Source organism: Rhineura floridana, chromosome 1 (assembly GCF_030035675.1).
Source record: "Rhineura floridana isolate rRhiFlo1 chromosome 1, rRhiFlo1.hap2, whole genome shotgun sequence".
In the NCBI taxonomy this organism is placed as follows: domain Eukaryota; kingdom Metazoa; phylum Chordata; class Lepidosauria; order Squamata; family Rhineuridae; genus Rhineura; species Rhineura floridana.
Window position 1 is genome coordinate 265567631 of NC_084480.1, and position 12844 is coordinate 265580474.

At 42.7% G+C, this 12844-nt stretch overlaps 1 protein-coding gene across 1 annotated transcript in view; it reads right to left on the reverse strand.

The window, feature by feature from the left end:
* The window catches only part of LOC133371970 (cytochrome P450 7B1), a 169388-nt gene that overhangs the window by 42387 nt on the left and 114157 nt on the right, over positions 1-12844 (reverse strand). Inside the window, exon 2 of the mRNA XM_061600067.1 lies at positions 8571-8707. Coding sequence (XP_061456051.1) covers positions 8571-8707 — 137 coding nt within the window. The remainder of the gene's footprint in view (positions 1-8570; positions 8708-12844) is intronic.

Sequence of the window (12844 nt, forward strand, 5' to 3'; positions counted from 1 at the left end):
TCTCTTGATCGCAGACTACTAATACAGGCATACCCCGCTTTAACATACGCAATGGGACCGGAGCGTGTATGTAGAGTGAAAATGTACTTAAAGTGAAGCAATTTTCTATGCATGTACTGCACGCAATCACCACTAGATGGCACTGGCGTCATGCCATTAAGTGTCCATAATTGTGAAGCACGCGTATGTTAAGCAGGGTATGGTGGCGTATGGAGCATGTACGTTATAGTGAGGTGACGTTAAGTGAAGCGACGTTAAGCCGGGTATGCCTGTATTAATTCGCACCTTGCATGAAAATCATTCTCTTAGAGTAAGGTGCAACCTGCAGGGTCATCTGTCCCCCTCGGCTCCACTAAACAGGGGAGTGAGACAGGGCTGTATTATGGCCCCCCTATTATTTAATTTTTACATCAACTCACCAGTCCCAACTTTAACAAACCCAGACTTTCATCCGCCCAAATTAATGAACCAATCCATTCCTGCCTTATTGTATGTGGATGATACTGTTATATTATCTTACTCAGAAGTAGGACTCAGGAGAGCTCTTGGAGCCTTTACGGCATACTGTACAGAGGAGGAGCTTACAATAAAATACGAAAAGACCAATCTTGGTCTTTTCTAAAAGCTAGACTAAGCTCAGATGGAGGATCAAAGGGCACCATATTGAACAGGTCAAGGTATATAAATACTTGAGTGCAGTTTTTCAAACAACTGACCTGTGGAAAGCCCAAATTGCACATCTTTCTGAGAATGCCTAAGAACTATCTCAGGTATTCTCAGATTTTTCTTTTCGAAAGGGATTTTTCATATCCCCTCTGTCATCAAAGATTTCCAGGGCAAGATGTTGGCCCAACTACTCTATGGCTCTCAGATATGCATTTATGAAGACTTTTGCTCCCTGGAGGCAATACAGTCCAAGTTTCTACAATCCATTTTTGGTATCCCATGTGGCATTCCCAATGCCCTACTCAGATTGGAATCTGAGCTGGTTTCTCTTGAAGCATGAGCATGGGTAAATGCATTAGGTTTCTGACTCAAACTAAATTTCATCCTTCAAGGATAACCCCTTTGATCTTAACAGACAACCTGACCTCTGGTTGGGTAAGTATGATGGAGGATAAATTACATCTTTACAGGTTTTCTCCCTTAGCTCTGGTTCAGCTGGGACATATAAGGCCAAAGAAATGATTAAGAACCAGATTAAGGATGTTTCCCTACAAGAAGACAGAGCTTGGGCCTCACATTACTTGTTTCCAGTGAATCACAATAGGAATTTTGTCCCTGAAGCCTATCTTTATGCACTGGAGATCCCTAAGTATCATAGAGACTGGCTCGTTTTAACTCTTTACCATTAGCCTTGTTGGAAGGGAGATATTTGCGCATTCCTTATTCCTAACGCATCTGTCCATGCCAATCGGGCAAGGATGAATCAATCACCCATGTCCTGTTATACTGTTCATATTATAAGGACATTAGTTCCTTTTATATTGCTCCAGTTGTAAAAAAACTTATCAGGTAGATCTGATATATTTTATACCTCCTTCCTTCTCTCAGATTTGAGAAATGAAATAACTTTTAAAGTGGCAAAATTTTGTGCCTTAGCATGTACTATAAGGAAACAGATGGTTAATGCATCTTAATTTTAGTATACCAGGTTTTATTTTTTTAAGTTTGTTTATATATAAGTTACATAATTTAACTTGTTTATATGTAATTCTTCTGCCTTTCTGCATTTAAATATTTGTACTTGAATGGCTGGTCAATGACCATAAACAATAAACATATGATACAATTTGTTGAAATTAATTAAAAATCAGCCATGTTCACAGAGTACCTGTAATACTATTTCTTACCTTGTCCCATAAACTGACCTTCATCTTGTGCAGTTTAAAAGTTAAAAAATGCCTGGCCGATTTTTAATTAATTAAGAAATTAACATTGGAGTCTATCATAATGTCAGGCATGCTCAGTAAGAACCAACTGTCAGTGTTCTAAAAGCCAGAGTTGCAGCTGTTTGGTTTGCTTAATCAGGTGGCCACACCCATACCAGACCTTTATTTTGCTTTAAACTGACATGACTTTCCCCAAAGAATCCTGGGAAATATAGTTTGTGAAGGGTGCTGAGAGTTGCTAGGAGACTCCCATGCCCCTGAGAGAGCTCCAGTGGCCAGAGTGGTTTAACAATCAGCCCTAGGGTTGCCAGGTCAGAAGCATCCCAAAACCTGAGATTTGAGGGGCAGGCCCGAGTGATGTCATTAAGCATGATACATTAATCATCAATCACAGTTGCTTGGAGCATACAATTAAAAATATATCTGATTGGAAATTAAAATAGAAATCTTAGCTAAAAGATGGAGCCTGGGTAGGGAACATTTAATCTAGCCTACTTGCTTTCAGCAAGAAGGGTTTAAGTGCCACCACTTACTAAGGGATTAAGCCCCATAGAACTCAACAAGACTGACTTCTAGTAGATATAGTTTGGATTGTCCTGTTGGTAAACCTTGATTAGGAATCCTCTGCAAAGACATCCATCTCCAAGCAGGGTTGGCAACCCCCTGCTTGGAATGCCATGCCCTTATCTTTTAATGTGGCTGCTCCAAACATCATTACAGATTTGACCCTTCACTTCAGAAAGAGGTCTGACAAATGAGTAAGAGTAAGAAGTATCTTCTAAAATTGTTCTTTTCAATTCACTCTTGAATGCACATCATACCTAGGGCAGATCCACACCATTCATTTATAGCACATTAAACACCCATTTGAAGCACATGAATCCCACCACAGAATCATGGGAACTGCAGTTTGTTAAAAGTGGTGAGAACTATAACTGTGAGGGGGAAACGACACTTCCCAGGATTCCTGTCCGAGGGCTTCTACATTCTAGCCCTCAGGATATTAAAGATTCATCGGTAACCCGCTGTAATGAGTTCGCTGGGCACTTCCAAGAGAACATTTTATGCATCCGCCGGGACTTAGACTCCAATGTTATGGCAGTTGAACCTAATGAGGTATCCGGAGCACAGTCTTGTCCTCATTTACTGGATGAATTTCAGTTGGTACAGCTTGAGGACGTTGACAAGGTACTTGGACTAGTGCGCGCAACCACTTCTGCACTAGATCCTTGCCCCTCTTGGCTTGTGAAAGCTGCCAGGGATGGAACAGCCGGCTGGGCCAGGGAGGTTATAAATGCCTCCTTGAGAGAGGGAGTGGTCCCTAGCTGCTTAAAAGAGGCGGTAGTGAGACCACTCCTGAAGATACCCTCCTTGGACCCAGATGATTTGAACAACTACAGACCGGTTGCGAACGTTCCATTTTTGGGCAAGGTCTTGGAACGGGTGGTTGCCAGCCAGCTCCAGGTGCTCTTGGATGAAACCGATTATCTTGATCCGTTTCAATCCGGTTTCAGGCCCGGTTTCGGCACCAAAACAGCCTTGGTCACCCTGTATGATGACCTATGTCGGGAGAGGGACAGGGGGAGTGTAACTCTGTTGATTCTCCTTGATCTCTCAGCTGCTTTTGATACCATCGACCATGGTATCCTTCTGGGAAGACTCGCGGAGTTGGGAGTTGGAGGTACTGCTTGGCAGTGGCTCCGCTCCTACTTGGCGGGTCGTCTCCAGAAGGTAGGCCTTGGGGAGCATTAGTCGATACCCTGGACTCTCCATTGTGGAGTCCCACAGGGATCGGTTTTGTCCCCCATGCTTTTTAACATCTATATGAAGCCGCTGGGCGCGGTCATCAGGAGTTTTGGAGTGCGTTGTCACCAGTACGCTGATGACACGCAACTCTATTTCTCCTTTTCATCTTCTTCAGGTGAGGCTGTTGATGTGCTGAACCGTTGCCTGGCCGCGATAATGGATTGGATGAGAGCTAACAAACTGAGGCTCAATCCTGACAAGACTGAGACGCTGTTGGTGACTACCTTCTCGGCCCAGATGATGGATGTTCAGCCTGTTCTGGATGGGGTTACACTCCCCCTGAAGGAACAGGTCCGTAGCTTGGGGGTTCTTTTCGATCCGTTCCTGTCCCTTGAGGCTCAGGTAGCCTCGGTGGCACGGAATGCGTTCTACCATCTTCGGTTGGTAGCCCAGCTACGCCCATATCTGGATGGCAACGACCTCGCCTCAGTTGTGCATGCTCTGGTAACCTCTAGACTGGATTACTGCAATGCGCTCTACGTGGGGCTGCCTTTGAAGACAGTCCGGAAACTTCAGCTAGGGCAAAACGCTGCAGCCAGACTGCTGACGAAGACCAGGTGGTCCACGCATATTACACCTGTTCTGGCGCGTTTGCACTGGCTGCCTATTTGTTTCCGGGCTAGATTCAAAGTGCTAGTTTTGACTTATAAAGCCTTACATGGTGCGGGACCACAGTACCTGGCGGAACGCCTCTCCCAATATGAACCTACCCGCTCACTACGTTCAACATCAAAGGCCCTCCTCCGAGTTCCAACCCACAGAGAGGCTCGGAGGGTTGCAACGAGATCTAGGGCCTTTTCAGTGGTGGCCCCCGAATCATGGAATAGTCTCCCCGACGAGGTGCGCCTGGTGCCCAATCTTTTATCTTTCTGGCGCCAGGTCAAAACTTTTTTATTCTCCCAGGCATTTTAATATTCTTAATATTTTTAATACTTAAACTTATTTTAACATATTTCACTTGTAGCTAATAATGTTTTAGGATGTTGAATGTTTGAAATGTATGTTTTGATGTTTTTATTGTGATTTTATTGTATTTTATAGTTGTAATAATTTTATGCTGTGCACCGCCCAGAGAGTCTTTGGGCGGTATAAAAATTGAACAAAATAAATAAATAAATAAAATTTAGTGGAAGTCATGCGCTTTAAATGTGAGTTGGATGTGCTTTAAACATATTGTGTGAATCCACTTAATAAATTTTGCCTGCATGTAAATTGTTTTAATTAATTTTTCAAAATGGAAGTGAGCTATAAACTGGAGTGGGTGACCAAGGGCTACACACCATCTCTCAGCCTATCTACCCCTTAGGATGAAAACAATGGAGAACCATGACCACCCCAAGGCATACTTAAAATGTAGAGGAAGTATTGTACAACCATAGTGTGAAATTGGATACTTATTGGGACACAGTATGACAAAATATTTATATAAGCATGACTATCAAATATGTTCATTATTTACACAACATTTGCAGGTGTAAAAATACACCCCATATAATAGTTTATTGTCAAAGCAGTTGGTCATTGAGGAACATTTTTTTAAAAAATCAGTATTAGTTTCCTACACAATAAAAACTGTGATACCTAGGTAAACCCTGCCTAATTGCTTTAAAAACAGGATTGGAGAGGGAGAAAAAGATTTACAACACAAACACAAGTCTGTGCTACGTTTACTCATTAATTTACAGCACAATCCTAACCATGTCTACTCAAAAGTAAGTCCTAATGGAGTTCAATGGGGTTTACTCCAGGTACATGGGTTTAGCATTGCTTCACTGCCAGAAAAGCAAGTATTGGATTAAATACTTTCATATTTCATAGCCCAGGGTCTGACTCTTGCACACAAGAGAAAAAAAAACTTTAAGCCATATTACTTACGCAAACCGCAAAATCTCAAAGCCACCATTTTCTGATGTTGAAATTAAGCCTAGGCATGCCTGGATCAACGTCACAACCCTGACTTCATTTATTGGCTACAATTCTGAAAGGGCGGGGTTAGAGCCAGAGATTGGAAAAGTTACTTTTTAAACTACAACTCCCATCAGCCCCAGCCAGCATGACCACGGGATTGGGCTGATGGGAGTTGTAGTTAGAGCTAGGAGCTGTTATAAAGATCTGTAAAACAGATTTAACAGTCACGCGGGGGGACAGTTGACATTTTGGTGTGTATCTCGGGAACCAGACCACCTAGAAGCTTACTTTTTTTAAAAATTGAAACTGAGAGTCTGGAGATTAAGGAATGCTAGCTGGAGAACCAGAAGGGACACCCAAAAACCGGAGACTCTGGCCAAAAACCAGAGACCTGGTAACTGTAGTCAGCCCCTTTTCTGGGAACTGTAGCTCTGTGAGGAGAATAGGGCCTCTAACTCTCAGCATCTTTCACAAACTACACTTCCCAGGATTCTTTGGGGGAAGTCATGACTGTCTAAAGTGAAATAAAGGTCTGATGTGTATGTGGCCAGGGACAGCTTTGGTTTAAATTTGGATGGGAGACTACATGTGCCTGCTGTAGAATAAAAAGGTTGGGGAAATCCCAGAAAATGATGCTTTTCACAATGTTTTCCTTTTGGAAAGGAAAAGGTCTCTCCCTCAGTCCAGTGCCCACCCACCCAATCTCCTCCCCTCCCTCTCTCCTCTCCCTTCTACCCCTCCCTGCCCCTCCCCCATGCCAGTTTCACGTATCCTAAGCATGATTGTACAGGAGGAAATCCCACTGAACTAAAAAAAATGCAAATGATTAAACCTGTCCTCCTGTCCTCCCCTCCTCCCCCCTCCTATCCCCTCCCTTTTGCCCCTTCCCTTCCCCTTCCTTCACCCCTCTCCATCCCCTTCCAATTCCCTCTCACCTCCTTCTTCTCCCTTCCTCTTACCTCTCCTTTCCCTTCCCCCTCCCCCATGGTCAGTTTTAAATATTCTCAGCATGATTGCATGGAAGTAAATTCCACTGAACTCAATAACCATGCAAATGATCAGATCTGACTTTCCCACCTCCCCCTCTCTCCTCCCCTTCTCTTCCCTTCTCCCTTCCTCTTTTCCTTCTTTCTCCTCCCCTGCCCACTCTAGCACTCCCTAACACCTCCTCCTCCTTTCCCACAATCAGTTTCACCTATCCTAAGTATGACTGCATGGGAGTAAATCCCACTGAATTCAATAAGCATGCAAATGATCAAACCTGCCCTCCTCCTTCCCTCCCCCTCCTGCCCGGTGCCATCTCCCTCCTCCCCTCTGCCATTCCTCCTCCCCATCCCCCCCGTGGTCAGTTTCACCTATCCTAAGCATGATTGCAGGAGAGTAAATCCCATTGAACTCAATAAGCATGCAAATGATCAATCCATTCTCAGCAAAATTGCACAGGATCCCATTTCTTACCTCCAGGATTAAAAAGCAGAGAAATTCACTAATAGGCAAAAAAAAAACCTTGTGATTTAAGAATGTACCTATAGCCAACAGATATTTCTATCAAAGTTTCAAAAGCAGGGAAATTGGGCAGCTATAGTGAATGCTCCCCAAGCACCCTGGACTCTCCAGTATGGGGTTCCACAGGGGTCAGTTCTGTCCCCCATGCTGTTCAACATCTACATGAAACCGTTGGGTGCGGTCATCCGGAGCTTTGGAGTACGTTGCCATCAGTATGCTGACGACACGCAGCTCTATTTCTCCTTTTCATCTTCAGCTGCGGCTGTCAATGTGCTGAACCAGTGCCTGGCTGCGACAATGGACTGGATGAGGGCTAATAAACTGAGGCTCAATCCAGACAAGACTGAGATGCTATTAGTGGGTGGTTCTTCTGACCAGATGGTGGATGTCCAACCTGTTCTGGATGGGGTTGCACTCCCCCTGAAGGAGCAGGTTCGTAGCTTGGGGGTTCTCCTAGAAGCATCTCTGTCACATGAGGCTCAGGTAGCCTTGGTGGCACGGAGTGCCTTCTACCAACTTCGGGTGGTGGCCCAACTACGTCCCTATCTGGACAGGGATAACCTGGCTTCAGTTGTCCATGCTCTGGTAACCTCCAAATTAGATTACTGCAATGCACTCTACGTGGAGCTGCCTTTGAAGACGGTTTGGAAACTGCAGCTTGTGCAAAATGCAGTGGCCAGACTGGTAACAGGGACCAGACGGTCCAAACATATAAAATCGATTCTGGCCCGCTTGCATTGGCTGCCTGTATGTTTCCGAGCTCGATTCAAGGTGCTGGTATTGACCTATAAAGCCTTACACGGCTTGGGACCACAATACCTGATGGAATGCCTCTCCCGACATGAACCCACCCGTACACTACGTTCAAGATCAAAGGCCCTCCTCCGGGTGCCTACTCTAAGGGAAGCTCAGAGGGTGGCAACAAGGGAGAGGGCCTTCTCAGTGGTGGCCCCCAAATTATGGAATGAGCTAACTGATGAGGTGCGCCTGGCGCCAACACTGTTATCTTTTCAGCCCCAAGGTCAAGACTTTCCTCTTCTCCCAGGCATTTTAGCATGTGTTTTTAAATTGTTTTTATATTGTTTTGAATTTTAAAATTGTGTTTTAAATTGTTTTTAAAATATGTTTTTAAATTGTGTATTTGTTTTAATGTTTTTGATTGCTGTAAACTGCCCAGAGAGCTTCGGCTATGGGGTGGTATACAAGCGCAATAAATAAATAAATAAATAAATAAATAAATAAATAATCCCTGACCGCTGGAAATTCTGGCTGAGACTGGTGACTGCTGGAATTCAGCAACATCTGGAGACTACAGGTTCATGATGCACTCTAGACAATCAGTTCTGACGTTTTTACGCATATCAACTGAAAAAAGCAAAACACCCAAACATCTGACCATAAGTATTTTTTTCTTCACTTACTAAGATGTCTTAAAGAAATAAATAGTATGCTTCTCACCTGCAATATGTATGGTAAACACATCTCCATATTTCTGTTGCAAAGATAATAAAAGCTTGGTAGCATCATTTCTAAACTTCAGGGCTTCTCCCAAGAAAGGAAGCCAACCATTTATTAAGGGAGGCTCCCCTGGTCTCCTGCAAATAAACAGAAAGCCCTGTTAATTCATATATACTTAATGAGATGAATATTTCACCATGTTATGGAGTGTTCTAGTGTGCACATGGTGCAAGGTCTTCCCCATTGAGGCAGCTCTACTCATGCAAGCAAGAAGCATGTAGGGAGCAGTCTCATAACAGGGGAATTCCTTGGGACTGCAGAGTTCCAGCTGCCAAGAATGACATAAACCCATGGATTGGGCCAATTATGCTCACTGTAAAGTAAACATGAAAAGAGATAACGTGATTCTCTAGGGCAGCCTTTCCCAACCAGTGTGCCTCCAGATGTTGCTGGACCACAACTCTCATCAGTCTCAGCCAGCATTGCCTATGGTCAGGAAAGATGGGAGTTGTGGTCCAATAACATCTGGAGGCGCACTGGTTGGGAAAGGCTGCTCTAGGGAACCAGTTCAAGGATAAAATAGAATCGTAACTAATCCACAGCTCCCCTTTTAAATCTCTCTAGGGCAACTTTCCATATTAAAGTATCATATACTAATCAGGGTTGTCAATAGTTTTTTCTCTAGAAAAACAAGACAGATTTTATGCACCACAATGTATTAAAAAAATTAAGACTTATATTCTGCATAGATATATATGTCAGATTTTGCTTATCTGAACATATAACTTTCAATGGATTAAAACAAATATCTCACTAGAAATGCAATAGCAAAATTATACAATCACTAAGAACCCCAAGCCAATATGTAGTTCACAGTACAAGTGACATTTGTCTCCTTAGCAGCCCTGCTTAGCTTCCTGAAACTGATTTTATACTAAGAAGCCAAGTCTTTTATAGAAAGGATTAAAACACGAATATAAAATAAAAAAACACTCTGATACTATAGTCCCAGCTGGAAAGGTGATTTACACTACATACAGAAAAACTTGATTTGATTCATTGCAAGATGTTTACTAGCTTGAATCTAATCAAAATCAAGGGATCACATGTTTTGCTGGATTAACCCTATCACAGCTCTCATGAAATGTTAGGTTTTTTAAAATAAAAAAAAAATTTTTAAAAAAACCTGGTGTTTTGAACAATATAGCTAAAAGGTAAAAAGTCTTCCAGCTTTCATAAAGCCAAGATCCAATTTTTTAAAAAAATTGGTTGATTAATTCACTTAAACAAAAATGATGAATAGATTGAATCTGCATAAATTTGCATATAAGAAGAGTAATAGTTCTAAGGAAAAATCTAACTATTCTATTGATTTAAAAATTGCCATCTTACATAGAATGCATTATTAATACAGAATTATCAGTGTACATGGATTTTCACAAGGAAACAGAGACTTAACCCTGCCCGAACAACCTTATAATATAAATTCTTAGAGTTGGGGAAGATGGGAAGGGGCAAGAGAAGGGGAAGAGACATGGATAGCAGGAGAAATGTGAGCAAATTTTATTACACAAACTTAGGTTCGCCCCTGTAGATGAAGACTAAATATTAAGTTTAAGGTTTCAAAGGAGTTTAAAGATGTTTCAAAAATTTAACTATTATCATCGGCAGAACAACTAAACAAGGAGTTTCCACCTTTTTGGGCCCCGGGGCAAATTTGGAAATCTACATTTTTTTCCATGGGCACCACAAAATACCCATTCCACAGAAGAAAAACTGGTTATTCTCAGCCCCCCTTAAACAGGCAAAACACCTACATTCCTCTGAAACAAATAAAACACAGGAAAAAAGCAGGCACTCCACCACCTACAATCACCCCCTAAAAACCAAGTTACCCTTTTGGGAGTGGGAGCCAAGGGGAGTGTCTGAGGGGACCAAGGATCTTTGGAAGCCCTGGATCTAAGCTATCACCAAGAGCACTGAGTGCACACAATGTTCCACTCCCTGCTATGGGAGAAGGGAGCTCCGCATACTTGGGAGGCACTTCTCTCAGCCATTGTACACAATGGCCCACTTGCACACAAAAGGCTCCATCACTGGCATGAGATCTTAACCAGACTTACTTGGATACATAAAAGCCAGCTTCAGAGAGGAGGAATTCCCCTTTCTTGCATCCAGCAACGGTATCAACAACTGTCTCTTCCTTCCCAATAAGAACAGATCAATGCTATGCATGACTTCATTTAGAGTGTTATCATATAACAATATTTTATAGTGTGGACCTGATTCAAGAGAAGAAAACACACGTACACAGCATCACCTATGGACAACATCCATGTGTCTAAATTGTGGCTTCTGCCTGCAAAGTACACATAATCAGACCCTGATCCTTTCCTAGTTATTCCTTTGTGTATTTTTACCAATAAAACCCATGATTTAAACACATGGGCACCCTTCATGCAAAATCCCACACACAACACAACCTATTTTAAATCCCATTGATGTTTATGATATTATTTAAGGAGCCTAGGTACAGGACTGAAGTCAATAAGAATGTGTATTTTGTACTCAGGAATCAGAATCCCAAGTATAAAAGTGAATATATTGAAGAGCCTTAAGTAACGTCTGATCACCTGTTAAAGACAGTTTTGAGGACTCTGTCAAGAAGGTCCCTTTCCCCCATTCAATCCTGCTTGCCAACTGATCAGCAACCTATATTACTATATTAGAACAGCACAGAAAAAGTTTATTTCAATCCTAACATTATTTTTCCCCTAAATGGCTCTATGATCTGGATCAGTATCATATTCACATTACAGATGAAGCTTGGTCCCAACAAGCAGAAGAGCCTCCCCAAGTCAGACATGCACCCTCCACAAGTTGGAGGGCAAGTGGGATGGTGTGGGTGGGGGCACAGAGCTCAGAGCATCCAGTTTTGGAAGGTTTTTACATGTGAGCACAACACTTGAACAGGGTTACTGTGACCTGCCTAAGTACATAAGATGAGTCTTGCTGGATCAAGCTAAAGGCCCAGCCAGTTCAACTTCCTGTTCTCATAGTGGCCAACTTGGATACTCATGGAAAGTCTGCAAGCGGGATCTGAGTACAACAGATAACTAACAGCCAAGCTGTTAACATCAAACATTTAGGGAGCCTCTCAAAATATTTTTTCCTTTTGGTGGTCTCACTATAAAACTGAAACGTGGCTTTGCAGTCCATCAACTCTTGACCAGTAGATGTACGAACAACAAGACACTTTGTTGTCTTTGACACTCTATTTTCTACAGTAAGTATACAAGAAAATCTCTAGCAGTTACTGTCTGTTGATTTGGCACAAATATTGCTCTGGATACAGAAAACTTGCTAATGGTTAATTCTTTGTGAAATGACAAAATGAGAGAAAAAGTAGAGATTAGATGGGATCATCTCTGCAGTGTCATGGCAGTCCACATCTGTCTTACAATTAGCGTCTCAAAGCTACTAAAGTATTCAGATGGTACACTTGTATTTTGGGGTGTGTGCGTGTGGTGGTGGTGGCCAGCATTCACTTTCGGACAATATATTGCATAAGTAACATTGTGATAGATACATTTATATAGAAAGTTTGTTATAGTCTAATTTAATGCACCTAATTTCAACCTCCCTGCTCTGTCATTTGGTCAAAAGACATTTTCTTCACAGGCTTTCTGCGGGGTAGAAAAGAGGCAGCTCAGAAATTCAGGAGGAAATTAACTTAATGCTCCAAGTATGGAAGATCACATCAGAGAGACATCTTGACATTGCAAAGACGTGAGGTTTATCATTTCCTTCAGACATGTTTAGCTCAGCAGCAAGATGCTTAATACTGTAAAACAAGGGGGACCTGAAACACAATGTTGCAGGGTGGAATGCTCCTTTTCAGTGTTCCAACCAGCCTGTCATACCTTCGGACAGAACTCTCCATTCCACTCCCCCTCCCAATTTCTCACCACCACCACAGACCAGTGATGCTGGTGGCTCCAGTGTTAGTGGGGCAATACTGAATTCGCTCTGTGTTTTAGTCCAAACTTTCAAGGAACTATCCAACGTGCTTTCAGCTGCCCCACTGACATAGGAGCCACCAGCCACCACTGCCACAGACACTCAGTGGCACTCTGTATCACTGATCATTCTAAGTCCTTATGGGCCATTTTCTTTTTGGACTCATTAGTTCCCCCCCCTCTACAAACTTTGGAGGTCCCCTTAGCATGCTGCCCTCTCCCTCTTGTTTTTCAGTGGCTCCATTTTGACTAAAT